Here is a 15,075-nt window from a genome sequence, read left to right as displayed (position 1 = left end):
AACTAATAATCTTAACATTAATAATGATTATTTGTTCATATTTAAGTGACATTTGCATTAAATGTGTGTTTTAAAACATGTTCCAAGGTCAAATATATGCTCCCAAAGCAAATTGTGCATACATTACAAATAGGCTTTTAGAGAATAAAAAAAAGTGTGTGCCTATGTAAAGGTGGGTTGGGGAGTACTCAGTGGGGACTGTAAAATCTATATATGGGGCTCTGAATAATATGGAGTGTTGCTGGATATGTATAACAAAAAATAAGAAGGTAACCTGCCTAAATGACTGCTGCCCCGTAGCACTCTCATCGGTAGCTATGAAGTGCTTTGAAAGGCTGGTCATGGCTCACAACACACGATCATCCCGGAAACCCTAGACCCACTCCAATTCGCATACCGCCCAAACAGATCCACAGATGACACAATATCAATCGCACTCCACACTGCCCTTTCCCACATGAACAAAAGGAACACCTATGTGAGAATACTGTTCATTGACTACAGCTCAGAATTCAACACCATAGTGCCCACAAAGCTCACCACTAAGCTAGGGACCCTGGGACTAAACACCTCCCTCTGCAACTGGATCCTGGACTTCCTGAAGGGCCACCCTCAGGTGGTAAGGGTAGACAACTCGCTGATCCTCAGCACGCACCACTAAGGGTGTTTAGTCCCCTCATGTAGTCCCTGTTCACCCACAACTGCGTAGCCTAGCACGACTCCAACACCATCATTAAGTTCGCTGACGAAAACAGTGGTAGGCCTGATCAGCGACAACAATGAGACACCCTATAGGGAGAGGGTCTGAGAACTGACAGTGTGGTGCCAGGACAACATCCTCTCTCTCAATGTGAGCAAGACAAAGGAGATGATTGTGGACTACAGTCAAAGGAGGGCTGAACAGGTCCCCATTAACATGCTGTAGTGGAGCAGGTCGAGAGTTTCAAGTTCCTTGGTGTCCACATCACCAACAAACTATCATGGTCCAAAAACACCAAGACAATCTTGAAGAGAGCATGACAACACCTTTTCCCCCCTCAGGAGACTGAAAAGATTTGGCATGGGTCAACAGATCCTCAAAACGTTCTACAGCTGCACCATCGAGAGCACTGGTTGCATCACCGACTGGTATGGCAACTGCTCGGCATCCGATCGTAAGGCGCTATAGTATAATCCAAGATGGCGCTATAGTATAATCCAAGATGGCGCAGCAGTAAAACGTGTTTGTTTTTGTCCCATGTAAATATTGTCTTTTTCGTTTTTTTTGTAAACATTTCAATCTCTTTTTCCATTTTCAAAATAAATATACATTGCTGCAACCCGCCTCACCCAATGTGATAGATCAGCAAAAAAATTTTTTAGACCTTATAACTGGAACCTCCATCAGGAAGCTGGCTAGCTAATTAGCTACTAGATATGTAGTTATTGTTAGCCTCTGCTAGCGGTCTTTACCTTTAGCTCAGACTCCTGCCGCTTTAGCCTGGATAGCCCGGAAAATACCTGCCAGTCTGTACAGCGCGATACCAGCCATGAGTATATCGGACTGCTCTTTTCCACTACATCACTGGATTCCTGTCGCAAGCTCTGAAACATTACACTGGATCTTCATAGCTAGCTAGTTGCTACTGAGGAGCTATTGTGGCTAACGCCCTTGTCCAGAAGCATGCACCAGTTAGCCCACGAGCTAGGCCCATCTCCCGACTAGCAAACGAAATACACCAACTACAACACTTCTCTTGCCTATTGGCCTGCACCCTTTATCGACACGGAGCCCCACCGATCTATCACGACTGGTCTGCTGATGTAACTCGGCCAATGTGCTCTCAACCGGCCTCTGCGTCGTGGATGTTTGGTGATGATCCATCTGCTAGCCCCGGCCTGCTAGCTCCCTAAACGCCCTGTCTCCCGCTCGTTCAACGTAGTAAACGACTACCGAACTGATCCACGTTTCATCTAGTGGATCATTGGACCCTATGATCACTCGGCTGCACAGCCAATGCCTGCTGGACTGTCAATTAACATGAACCAGAACCCCCAACAGAAGCTAGCAAACTAGCTGGAAGTCAGTTCGCCACTGCTAGCGGTCATCAGCTAACCTTAGCCCGGTCAACTCCTGCCAGTCTGCACAGCGCGATTCAACCCAGACCATACAGGACTGCTATTTCTCCACTAAATATCCATGTCTCCGGATTCCTACGTCAAGCTCTGAACCTTTTCACCTGGATAATCGCAGCTAGCCACCTGCTATCCGAGTGGCAACTCCTGGCTAATGTCTCTGTCTCGAAAGCAATAAAGAGTTAGCCTGGAACTAGCCTCATGCTAGGCCCATCTCCCAGCTAGCTGAAGAGGTCCATAAGCCACCCCTTGGGCTACAATACCTATTTTGCTAATTGGCCTGGACCCCTTTTACTGCCGACACGGAGACCCACCGATCCAACACGACTGGTCTACCGACGTAATCCACCGAGGAGGTTTCAACAGGCCCCTCCGTCACAGCATCCCCTGAAGGCCCATCCCATAGTCGCCTAGCTGCGGTCCGCTAGCTGTCGAGAGCATATCAGACTTTTAGCTTAAGAGGACCGTCAGCCAATTTCTTGGGCTACAATACCTGTTTTGCCAATTGGCCTGGACCCTTTTACTGCCTACACAGAGCCCTGCCGATCCATCACGACTGGTCTGGCGATGTAACTGTCCGAGGGGGCTACAACAGACTAATGTTGCGACATCCCTCTAAGGCCTTTCTTCTATCCCCGGCCTGCTAGTTGTCTGAATCGCTGTGTATCCAGCTCGCCTAGCTACTCATTGGTCTCCATGATCACTTGGCTATGGATGCCTCTCCCTAATGTCAATATGCCTTGTCCGTTGCTGTTTTGGTTCTTGATTAGGGTCTTATTTCACTGTAGAGCCTCCAGCCCTGCTCAATATGCCTTACCTACCCCCTTTTTTTCCACCTCCCCCACATGTGGTGACCACACCTGGCTTAAATAGTGCCACTAGAGACAAAACCTCTCTCATCGTCACTCAATGCCTAGGTTTACCTCCACTGTATTCAAATCCTACCAGTCCCTTGTTTGTACATTATGCCTTGAATCTATTCTTCCACACCCAAAAACATGCTACTTTTACGCTCTGTTCAGAACACACTAGATGGCTAGTTCTTATAGCCTTTAGCCGTACCATTATCCTATTCCTCGTCTCCTTGTCTGATCCTCTGGTGATGTAGGTTAATCCAGGCCCTGCAGCGCCTAGCTCCACTCCCATTCACCAGGCGCTCTCATTTGCTGACTTCTGTAACCGTAAAAGCCTTGGTTTCATGCATGTTAACATTAGAATCCTCCTCCCTAAGTTGGTTTTATTCACTGCTTTAGCACACTCTGCCAACCCTGAATCCTGGCTTAGGAAGGCCAACAAAATCCTGAAATTTCCACCCCCAACTATAACATTTTCAGACAAGACAGAACTGCCAAAGGGGGCGGAGTTGCAATCTACTGCAGAGATAGCCTGCAGAGTTCTGTGATACTATCCAGGTCTGTGGCCAACCAATTGTGCGCCCAACCAATTGTGCTATTATGTGAGGAGGAGGGAGTGTACATAATGTTTCTGCAACCGTATCTTACGGCAAAAAAAAAGCTCCTGTATATCAGGATCACTCACCTCGAATTAGACAAATATTTTTTTCTACAGCAAGGAGGACGCACAGGACATTCTCCAAACACCTGACAGGGCCAACGTCGACGTTATTTGCAAAGTGAAGCGACGCATGTACAGAGGACAAAGAGCCAGATGCCTCATCAGGACCCGGAGAAGGCAAGTGAGAAAGCTGCCATTACTGTCAATACTACTCAGTTGTAATTGAGAACTTATTCTCAACTGGCCTACCTGGTTAAACGAAGGTGAAAACAAATACAGAGGGTAGTGTGTATGGCCTGTGACAATGAACAAGCATGAATGTTCACTCTACTCAGCAAACTGGATGCAGTTTATCACAGTGCCATCCGTTTTGTTACTAAAGCTCCTTATACCACTGCAACCTGTATGCTCTAGTCGGCTGGCCTTCGCTACATATTCGTCGCCAGACCCACTGGCTCCAGGTCATCTACAAGTCCATGCTAGGTAAAGCTCCGCCTTATCTCAGTTCACTGGTCACGATGGCAACACCCACCCGTAGCACGCACTCCAGCAGGTGTATCTCACTGATCACCCCTAAAGCCAACACCTCATTTGGCCACCTTTCGTTCCAGTTCTCTGCTGCCTGTGACTGGAACGAATTGCAAAAATCGCTGAAGTTGGAGACTTTTATCTCCCTCACAAACATCAAACATCTGCTATCTGAGCAGCTAACCGATCGCCGCAGCTGTACATAGTCTATCGGTAAACAGCCCACCCAATTTTACCTACCTCTTCCCCATACTGTTTATATTTATTTACTTTTCTGCTCTTTTGCACACCAATATCTCTACCTGTACATAACCATCTGATCATTTATCACTCCAGTGTTAATCTGCAAAATTGTAATTATTCACCTACCTCCTCATGCCTTTTGCACACAATGTATATAGACTCTTTTTTTTCTACTGTGTTATTGACTTGTTAATTGTTTACTCCATGTGTAACTCTGTGTTGTCTGTTCACACTGCTATGCTTTATCTTGGCCAGGTTGCAGTTGCAAATGAGAACTTGTTCTCAACTAGCCTACCTGGTTAAATAAAAGGTGAGAAAAAAAAATCAAGAAAGCCCCTTCTTTTTAATGGGGGTGAGGGGTGCTGTGTGATTATTAAATATACTCTAGGGAGGTAGGGTTTTGAATGTTTTCAGAAGATTGGCAGGGACTCTGCTGTCCTAACTTCAGGGGAAGCTGGTTCCACCAATGGGGTGCCAAGACAGAGAAGAGTTGCCCTCTCGTAGGGGCAGGAGGGCCAAATAAAATAAAATTGTATTGGTCCATACACATATTTAGCAGCTGTTATTGCAGGTGTCACGAAATGCTTGCTCCAACAGTGCAGTAGTATCTAAAAATTCACACTAATCTAAAAGCAAAATAATGGAATTAAGAATGTAAATATGACAAACAATGTCAGTCAGGAGTATATATATGTGTGTGTGTGTTGGCATGCCTAAGACCAGGGCTGGCAGATTTACTACTTTCTTATATATAAAAAAAGTAGTACTTTTTAGTTTTGATTTGTCCCCCCTAATTAGTTTACATAATTTTAACGTCATGTGCTATGCAAAAAAATGTAATATCATACGCATAGCATTAAGGCAAATTCTGTAAACCGGAAGTCAAGCTACTCTAATTAGGATGAAGACATTTGGAAAACGAAAATCAACACACCGCTTGAATGGGGCATTGAGGGTTCTGACCGTTCTCACTTTACCTCAATGGTACTGACAAATAGGGGGACAGCTACGACCGGAAGAGACCTTTTAGTATCGATGAGGATAATTAACGTGGCAGGTTAGAAGACTTCTTATTTAGGCTACGGTTAGCTAAAATGCTCTCCTAACCTGCTACGAAAAGTCACTTCCGGTTGCAGCCTTACTCTCTAGTCAATCTTCATTGATTTCTGAATCTTATAAAAAGTGTATATCTGCATATTTTCCCTCTATGTATGCAGTAGAGTACTGTAATGTCAAATGTATTTTGATATCCTGAATTTTCAAAAATACAGTTATGACAACCGAGTAGGTGATATCGGAATACCACAAGGCTACGAAATGTACTACCTACTTCTCACGTTACATGACTAGAGGAGTTAATTGTTGTACCAAAGAGCCTATGGAAAAGGTTTGAAAACTCCGTGGTTGACAAAAATACATCTGGTTATAATTAGACAGGGATTATATTGTCTTCGTGTGACCAAAGTCAATGAGGAAAAACCTTCCATTTATTTCAGATATAATGCTATCACCCAAACAGGTAACCCAAATAAAATGGTGTAATTATCAAATGAATGACAATTGCAATTCTCATTAGACTGAATCAAAAACTTTTTTTTTTCATTTCTAACGATAATTTTTACAAAATTAATACAATTTACATCAACTGTATTTCTTTCAAATTGGTTTTACAAGAGTGAGCACTTCAACACAGATTGCAGAAACTGTACATCTAAACATAAGCCTAAAATGTAGTATGGAGTTTGCCAATTGGCAAGACATCTTGCAGATGTATTTATAAATGTCTACATTTTAAAATGGTTTATGTCTGACAAGCATCAACATGCTATTCTGATGTCTTGCAATGTGTAAACACTCCAAACTACATATTCCCTACGCATTTTGATAAGTCGGCCAAAGGTGTAAGTGTCTACTGGGAACGAGACAGTTTACATTTCCAGTCACATAAATTACCTATACATAAATTCAGTGGCATGTATTCATGGACACCAAGAGAAACCAGGCTTCCCAAAAATGTTTTAAAAATACCATTACATTTTGTCTGTGTTTATTCATTTTCCTTCAATTTGCAAGAGACAATGTATCTCACAGGAGAAAGCATCCGAGCGAGCGAAACAGCGACCCTCTGTCTCTACGTGAAGGCCATCTACTGTCTGGTTCAAACGAGTATGACATTGTTTCTTGGAATGACATATTAATTCAAAGTGAAAAGCTGAAATGTCTTGACTCAGTAAGTATTCAACCCCTTTGTAATGGCAAGCCTAAATCAATTCAGGAGTAAAAATGTGCTTAACATGTCACATAAGTTGCATGGACTGTGTGTAACATTAGTGTTCAACATGATTTTTGAATGACTACCTCGTCTCAGTTCCCCACACATAGATAACTGTAAAGGTCCCTCAGTCGATGAGTGAATTTCAAACAGATTCAACCAAAGACCAGGGAGGTTTCCCAATGGCTCGATAAGAAGGGTACATATTGGTAGATGGGTAAAAATAAAGCAGAGATTGAATATCCCTTTGAGCATGGTGAAGTTATTAATTACACTGGATGGTGTATCAATACACCCAGTCACAACAAAATATACCTGCATCCTTCCTAAATCAGTTGCTGTAGAGGAAGGGAAGCCCTCAGCGACTTCACCATGAAGCCAATGGTGACTGTAATAAAGTTAGTTTATTGGTTGTGATAGGAGAAAATTGAAGATGGATCAACATTGTAGTTCCACAATACTAACCCAATTGACGAGTGAAAAGTTAGACTGTACAGAATAGAAATATTCCAAAACATGCATCCTGCTTGCAACAAGTAATTCTGAAGAAAAAAAATGCAGCAAAGCAATAAACACTTTTCAGGACAAAAAGTTGTTTGGGACAAATCCAATACAAAAAAAACAGTACCACTTTCCATATTTTCAAGCAGTGATGGCTGCATCATGTTATGGGTATGCTTGTAATCGTTAAGGACTGGGGAGTTTTTCAGGATAAAGAACCAGAATGGAGCTGAGCACAGGCAAAATCCTAGAGCAAAAACAGAATTTACATCTTTATTTAACTAGGCAAGTCAGTTAAGAACAAATTATTATTTTCAATGACGGCCTTGTTCAGTGGCAGAACGACCATTTTCTTTTTACTTTGTCAGCTCGGGGATTCGATCTTGCAACCTTTCAGTTACTAGTCCAACGCTCTAAACAATAGGCTCCCGAGTGGCGCAGCGGTTTAAGGCACTGCATCTCAGTACCTAGACTATCACATCCGGCCGCGATTGGGAGTCCCATAGGGCAGCGCACAATTCGCCCAGCGTCACCCGGGTTTGGCCGTCATTGTAATAAGAATTTGTTCATTACGGACTTGCCTAGTTAAATAAATCTACACTGGAGTTGCTTACCAAGAAGAGAGTTACAGTTGGTTGTCTAGCAATGATCAACAACCAATTTGAAGGTGTTTGAAGATGTTGCCAAATAATCAAATGGGGAAATGTTGCACAGTCCAGGTGTGGAAAGCTCAAGTCATGTTCACATTGGCAGTTTGAAGTGACTGAAATCCTATTTTATTTGCATATCCAATTATGTTATTTGTCCTGCAGTCTGAACAGCCAAAAAGCACATGGAATCTGATATTTCAAGCTACATTTCAAACCACCTATGAAGGAGGTCAGATACAAATCTGATTTGCCCTTAAGCGGTTGACTGTTATTCGGCATACCTTCTTGCTAGCTACTCCGTTGACAGTTTGATAAGGACATGTGGTTGCCAACTAGCTTGCTAATTGTTTACAAACAAAAGTATTGAATGAGCTAGAAACCAAAACACCTACCTAGCTTGGATTCATTTTTAAAGTTGAATCATCCTATTCTTTGAGGCTTTAAATTTAAGATCACTTTTCTATGATTTTGAACATTCAAGGCAATTGGGAAATGACCATGGCAGGCATTGTTGTGATAGGGAACACCAATCAGCCTACACCACCGCGGTATTATGACAACTAGCATAGCAGTGGCAGCAATTGACTGCTGTCTGAACACACATAAATAACTCAGATTTGATCACTTGTAACTGTAGTCCAAAACGGATTTGAAAAACAAAAATGATTTGAGCATTACGGCTTGCAGTGTGAACAAAGCTTTAGAGACTTACCCAGAGTGGCACAGCTGTAATAGCTGCCAAAAGGTGCTTCTAAAAAGTATTGACTCAGGGGTGTGAGGCAATTACCAGTAAAACATAACCAAAACCTATTTACTTCACTTACTTGCTGTGCTGTTTCGTTGTTCAGTCGTTCCATTCTCAACCAGGATTTCTATGTTTCAATGGAATGCCATTTCGGTCTTTGCATGTCAAAAAAAGATGTCAAATCACACAACATCCGTTTCAGTAGCTATAGTTAGCTAGCTAACTGTATAGTAGTAGGTGTAATCAAAAATAACCCTAATTATAAGACAGTTTTTGATTCATGGTGGTCAGACCCATTTATGTGAAGCTGGTCACAATAGTGGACTTTGCGGTTAGCCTTCAAAATAAAAATGGCATAATTAAATGTGTATTACTGTCAATGACACTTATTTTGAAGGCAAACCGAAAATTCCACTATTGTTCCCAATCCTTATTGTGGCTAGCTTCACAACACATAACCCGTTGCGGTCGAGCCTCACTAGCCAGATGAAGCTAGCTGGCTGCTTATTACGTTAGCTTTGCGCAACAGGGTTATGTTGCCGACTAGCTATTTATTTTCATTAACAGAAGTTCAATTTCAATAGCCGAACAAAAAGTGGCAACCTAGTTAATACTTACTCACAAGGATTCCTAAATCATTGCTAAGAATAATATAAATGACTGCAGGTTCTACTGGTCATTGTTTTCAGGCTGGTTGTAATTGCGGTCGAACAAATTATGCTTTATTACCAACGCGGTAATGTAAACACATCGTTCGTGGCCGGTGTATGCAGATTTTTTTGTACAGCTTTGACAGTGATACTATCTTTTTTGACACGCAGACCCAAACGGCGTTCCATAGTATGCATGTCCTGAAGCTAATAGCAGTGACGCCATTACTGTGCAACTCTGGTAGGGAAACATCTGAAAAATAGTGCACTTGGTAGCGCTCGACCAGTCGCGAAAGCCAATATCACCCACGACAGAGAACAATTGATTGTCAAAGGGAATGAATTCCATTATCTTGGCTTTAATGGATTTCGCCTTTGAGTTGTCTCGCTGACATTTTTTTTACTCTTTCAAATGATTGCTCGATCCACAGCAGACATTGTGAGCTAGTTTAGGAATGCTGTGTTGCACGTATAGCGCAACGTTTTTACATGGCATCGTGTACCTACGTTATATAGTTATGCACATCAGCTTTGACATTTTTAGCTAATATCAGCCGATTCCAATATGTTCACCGATACATTGTGCACCACTAGTGTGAATACTTATACAAATGAGATATTAATGCATTTCATTTTTAAACGTGCTAACACTTTAAAAACGTATTTACACTATGGGGTATTGTAGAAGGAATAAATGTATATTTTTCACCCATTTTTTTTATTCAAAATGTGGAACAAGTCTAAGGGTATGAATTCTGCTGTACACAGAAGTATGTGGACACCCCTTCAAATTAGTGGATGTGGCCATTTATGCAACACCTGTTGCTGACAGGTGTATAAAATCCGAGCACACTGCCACACAACCTCAATAGACAAACATAGGCAGTAGAATTGCCTTACTGAAGAGCTCAGTGACTTTCAATATGGCAGTCATAGGACACCACCTTCAACAAGTCAGCTCATCAAATTTCTGCCCTCCTAGAGCTGCCTCGGTCAACTGTAAGTGCTGTTATTGTGAAGTGGAAACGTCTGGGAGCAACAACAGCTCAGCCGCAAAGTGGTAGGCCACACAAGCTCACAGAACGGAACCACCGAGTGCTGAAGTGTGTAAAAATCGTCTGTTCTCAGTTGCAACACTCACTACCGACTACCGAGTTCCAAACTGCCTCAGGAAGCAATGTTCAGCACAATAACTGTTCGTAATGAGCTTAATGAAATGAGTTTCCATGGCCGAGCAGCCGCACACAAGCCTAAGATCACCATGCGCAATGCTAAGCGTCGGCTGGAGAGGTAAAACTCAGCGTCATTAGACTCCGGAGCAGTGGATGCGCGTTCTCTGGAGTGATGAATTACGCTTCACCATCCATATTAATACCCATGATATTGGAATGCGAAGTTCGACAAGCAGGTGTCCACATACTTTTTGCAGTTTAAAACTAATGATTGATTTTCCCCAACAACAAAAAATGTAGATATTTGCATTGGTAAACATATACAGCTATAATAAGTGGTTTAAACATATCAAACATCCAATAGGTGATAGGTAAGCTCAGGTCACAAATGCTACGGACAGACTACTTACTAACATAAAAGAATAAGTAATTTAGTCAACAAGCTGGCATACTTGCTCATGACTTTCATTTTCAGGGTACATCTTAATGTAACTATCAACCATGATATCCAGGTCATGTCTGGCATTATTATGTATGTTCAGAAACGCCAGACTCTTGGACCTGTGTTTGTCAGGTGTGTTCTCCAGGTACATCTGAAAGCGTTTACGAGAAGCATCGCCATCAACATCAAGGCTCAGGACTGGCAGGTTGCAGAGCACCCTCAAGAAGGCAAGCACGTTGGGGAAGAACTTCACTTCAGCCAGCTGCAGCGTCTCATGGACGGTGGAGGGCAGGGTCACCTTGCCCCTGTGCTTCCACTTCACCCTCCAGCAGTGCAGCTCAGTGGGGAGAGTGTCTGCATTGGGAAGGTCATTCCTGTACATCTCCACGTTGTTCTCCTCAGAAGTGTTGAACTTCAACTGCCCCATGACAGCAGGGACGAGCGTCAGACATCTCAGGGCGTTGAGGTGGTTTTCAGAGAAGAGGTCGTTCAGTTCATTGATGACGTGGCTCACCACCGGGGCGGTCAGGTGTTCTTTAAAGTAGCTCTCAGGCTGGATCTCTGTTCCAGATTCTGCGTGGTGCTTTCTCAAGTAGAGCCTGGGAACCTTGACCGGGATTTCCAGTGCAGCGGCTAAGTTAACAGCCTCTTCAAACCAGAACTCATGGTATACATCAATGTTGTCAGAGACCTCGTTCAGTGAGTGCAACACAGCGGTCAAGCTGTTGGCAGCAAAGTAGACATCCATCGTTGGCCCTTGCAAGTTCTTGCCAAAGGCTCTTGTGAATGACAGGGTGTTTTTCAGCACAACCAATGTTGCAACAAACTCAAAATCAGCCAGAGCCTCTGATATCTCCAAGGCATCATTTGTGACTTGGTCACTCCACCTCAGATCTTCATTGTCGTGAACACTATCCATGCAGAGCAGAAGAGATTCCAGGACATCGACTGCTACCTCAAATGCATCATGTCTCACTGTCCAGTTGGTACGGCAGGCCTCTTTCAGATCATTGGCCTTCTCTTCATTACCCTGGTAGAAAATGGAGATGGCATTCTCCAACTCCAATTGCAGTGAAGAAGCTTCATTGAAAAAAGACTCAATCTTCTTGAAAGTAGACATGACAATCTGAACGCCTGTCAAAGCCACTCCACTTGCCAGTGAGGCATTTAAGGCACAGGTGGATCTTGGTGTGTACACTGCTGTGGGGTACATCTCTGTGAGTTTGGTTGCAATGGCTTTTATTTTGCTAGAATGCACACCGGAGCTGAAGTGGGCCTGCCCTCTACAGTAGTCCATATTTAAACCCCACTTCTTTGTCACCTCAGTCAGCAGCCTCTCCATCAGGGTCTCATCTTCTCCCTCAAATGGAAGGAATCCCACAAAATCCTCCCGCAAGCAGTTGGCCTGGTCCAAAAAACGCAAGAACATGGGGAGGTGGCTCTCGCCAGAGATTTCAACCACATCATCAGTGACTAATGAGAAGAAGCGAACCTCTCGGACTTCCCGTAAGAGCTCCTCACGGATGCAACTCTCACAGACCTCCATCATCTGCATCTGCTGGGTGAAGGTGCAGCACTCTGCGTTCATAGCACTCATCTCAAACCTTTTCCTAAGAGCATCGTCACCACCAGCATTCATTCGGTACTCCAACAATGCCTTGAAGTTGCTCGGAGCAAGGCACTTGTCCTCCTGCACCTCCTTAGTATGTCTATTCAGAGGTATGTTTTGTTTGCCCAATACTACAATAACTTCAAATAGTGATTTGAGGTATTCTCTATGCTCCTTCTCCTTAGAGGTCAGCTGGGTGGTGTCGTTTGTCTCAGGGTCATCTTCCGCATAATTTGTGTTAGTTTTTGACTGGTCCGCCGAGTCCTCTATAGACAAACAAATCAATATTGGGAAAAGAGAATTAACGTAACTTTTTGCTTGTGGGTCCTGTGATCATGCATCGTCTTATGATGAAGAGAGAAAGACAGCCTTCATTGCTGGTCATTAAATTTAAACCTTGATTTTTATCATATTACATTTTAAAACAGCCTCAACAAATAAACTGTTCAACGTAAATTGGATGCACAACTTACTTTTCCTCTCTTTCATTCGTCCTGCTTCAGCTTGACTCTACAATAGAAAGAGAGAAACCGTCAATACCAAGCTGTTAGAAGAAGCCTTTAAAAATGGTAAGAAATACACTGAATATTTCACTTGTGATTTGGTAAATGGAGAAGAAACCCATACCAGCTCTTTAATCCTCTTGCGTTGCCTACATTGTGGATTATTGGGGTGGCTTGTTAAGTCAAAGATGGTTGGTGTGGCATTATCCTTCAGCTTTGTCCTGTAAGGACTCTGAAAATATGAAAGATAAGAGATTAACATAACCTATTTGATGGGTATGTAGCACTGGTGTGCACATCTCTGTTCAACTACATCCATTTCAAATGTTAAAGCTACATATAACTTTTTGGGTGATGACAAAATTCACATTGATTAACATTTATATCTCATTGAAAGCAAGTCTAAGAAGTAGGTCAGTTCTATGTGATATATTTATATGCTTCCTTTTAAGCTTTGCATCTTTTACTTTCAGTTTTGTACACCAACTTCAAACTTAAAATACAATATTTTGGTTATTGAAAATATATTTCACAGCGGTTTAGATGGTACAATGATCCTCTACACTTCCATTGCTTGTTTGTTTCAAACTGAAATGATACTATTAGAATTTTAGCCACCAGAAAATGGCAGTGCAATTTCTCCATGTTGCACCTTTATATGCTTCAGTTAGGCCAAAGAAACATTAAGCTCGAGCATCAACATCACTTACTGCTTTACAAATCATGGATGGTTCAAAGTGGTTAACACAAAGTCTGTAGTGTCTGTTTAGCTGGTCAGGTGTTTTATCTTCAAGATCCTTGCAATGGCAGTTGTCCACCCACTGCTTGCATCTGTGCAAGACAAACAAAACAAAATTAAAATGTATACAATTAACTATCACTGAACATAGTGGAGAATAGTGAGGGGAGGACGGCTCATAAATGGCTGGAACGAAGCAAATGGAATGGCATCAAATGTATGTATTTGATACCATTACACCCATTCCGCTCCAGTCATTACCATGAGCCCGTGCTCCCCAGTTAAGGTAACACCAACCTCCTGTGATGACTACCATAGACGACAATGGTATAAATATTGTGTTATTCCGAAAGCCATCTCTAGTAAGCTAGCTTTCTGGTGTTAAAAATAAGACCTACTGATTTACAAAACTCAAAAGGCTAGCTTATGCAATTATCTCTGCAAGCATGCAGCAAAACTAACTAATAGGCGAGATACTACTCGAAGCACATCTCTGGCTGATAGCTAACGTTAGGCTACCTTTCCGTGCAATTAAAAAACAGTACATTACGTAATGTCAAGCAATGAACCACGACTTAGTCAGATTGGTACTATACCTTTCAGTGTCGCTTGGAAACCTGAATAATGGCGATGCTGACTCATTGCTTCTTGTGGTGCAATTCGGTGCTGCGCAAAAGTTCGACATGGTTCGTTTTGCTAATATGCTGCTTTTCAAAAGTAATTTTGAATATTCAATTTACCCTGAAATTACTAAAGAATAGACGAGCGCACTGCGTGGCCTTGAGTTCTGGAGGAAGCAACCTGACGCGCGAAAATCCATCTTCCCACAATGCTTTGCTAACGTCACATCCCAGTGCGCATGTCTGTCACAATATTGAACGCTATTTGGGATCGTTGGGATGCCTTAACCGTTTTAAATGTCAACTTCAATTGGTTAGGGAGTCCTCTCAACAACAGAGAAACACGAACCTTGTTTCAACTATACCTTATGTCATGCCTTACTGGAATGGTTTTATTGATAATGTCTTTTAGAAAAAAAATTGGATGTTGCCACACACATAGGTACTTATTAACAAAATGAAGGAACTTTCTTTTAAAATTATTAATAAATATATCATCCTGCCAACCACTATATGAAGAAGTAAAAAAAAAGTTTTTTAAATTGTACCTTTTGTAATGACCACCCAGAAACAGTGTTGCATCTTTTTTGGCATTGTATCCATGTAAGGAATCTGTGGCAAGACATCAGGAGATTTACAATTGAATACATTTATGAAGATTTTACACTATTACAGAGAAATGTGCTGCTTGGATTCTTTACTTATGGTAGAAATAAGTTGAAACAATTTTATGTAATTCATTTCATTATTATTTTGGCCAAATGTTATATT

At 42.2% G+C, this 15,075-nt stretch overlaps 2 protein-coding genes across 2 annotated transcripts in view; both read right to left on the bottom strand.

Annotated features, from left to right (window-relative positions):
- Positions 1 to 9,299, bottom strand: part of si:dkey-250d21.1 — a 29,617-nt gene extending 20,318 nt beyond the window's left edge. The window contains exon 1 of the mRNA XM_046322803.1: positions 8,649 to 9,299. The gene's annotated coding sequence lies outside the window, so the exon portion shown is untranslated. The remainder of the gene's footprint in view (positions 1 to 8,648) is intronic.
- Positions 9,300 to 10,365: 1,066 nt separating this feature from the next.
- Positions 10,366 to 14,525, bottom strand: LOC123994523 (52 kDa repressor of the inhibitor of the protein kinase-like). The gene is made up of 5 exons (XM_046297215.1): positions 14,281 to 14,525; positions 13,656 to 13,776; positions 13,070 to 13,177; positions 12,916 to 12,952; positions 10,366 to 12,708 (listed from the first exon to the last, which is right to left on the bottom strand). Exons 1-5 carry the CDS (start codon positions 14,367 to 14,369, stop codon positions 10,823 to 10,825), a joined length of 2,241 nt encoding a protein of 746 aa, XP_046153171.1. The 5' UTR covers positions 14,370 to 14,525; the 3' UTR covers positions 10,366 to 10,822.
- Between the last annotated feature and the right edge of the window lie 550 nt (positions 14,526 to 15,075).

This window comes from Oncorhynchus gorbuscha, linkage group LG02, assembly GCF_021184085.1.
Source record: "Oncorhynchus gorbuscha isolate QuinsamMale2020 ecotype Even-year linkage group LG02, OgorEven_v1.0, whole genome shotgun sequence".
In the NCBI taxonomy this organism is placed as follows: Eukaryota; Metazoa; Chordata; class Actinopteri; order Salmoniformes; family Salmonidae; genus Oncorhynchus; species Oncorhynchus gorbuscha.
The sequence above is the reverse complement of the archived record's forward strand: the minus strand, read 5'-3'. Positions and strand labels throughout refer to the sequence as shown.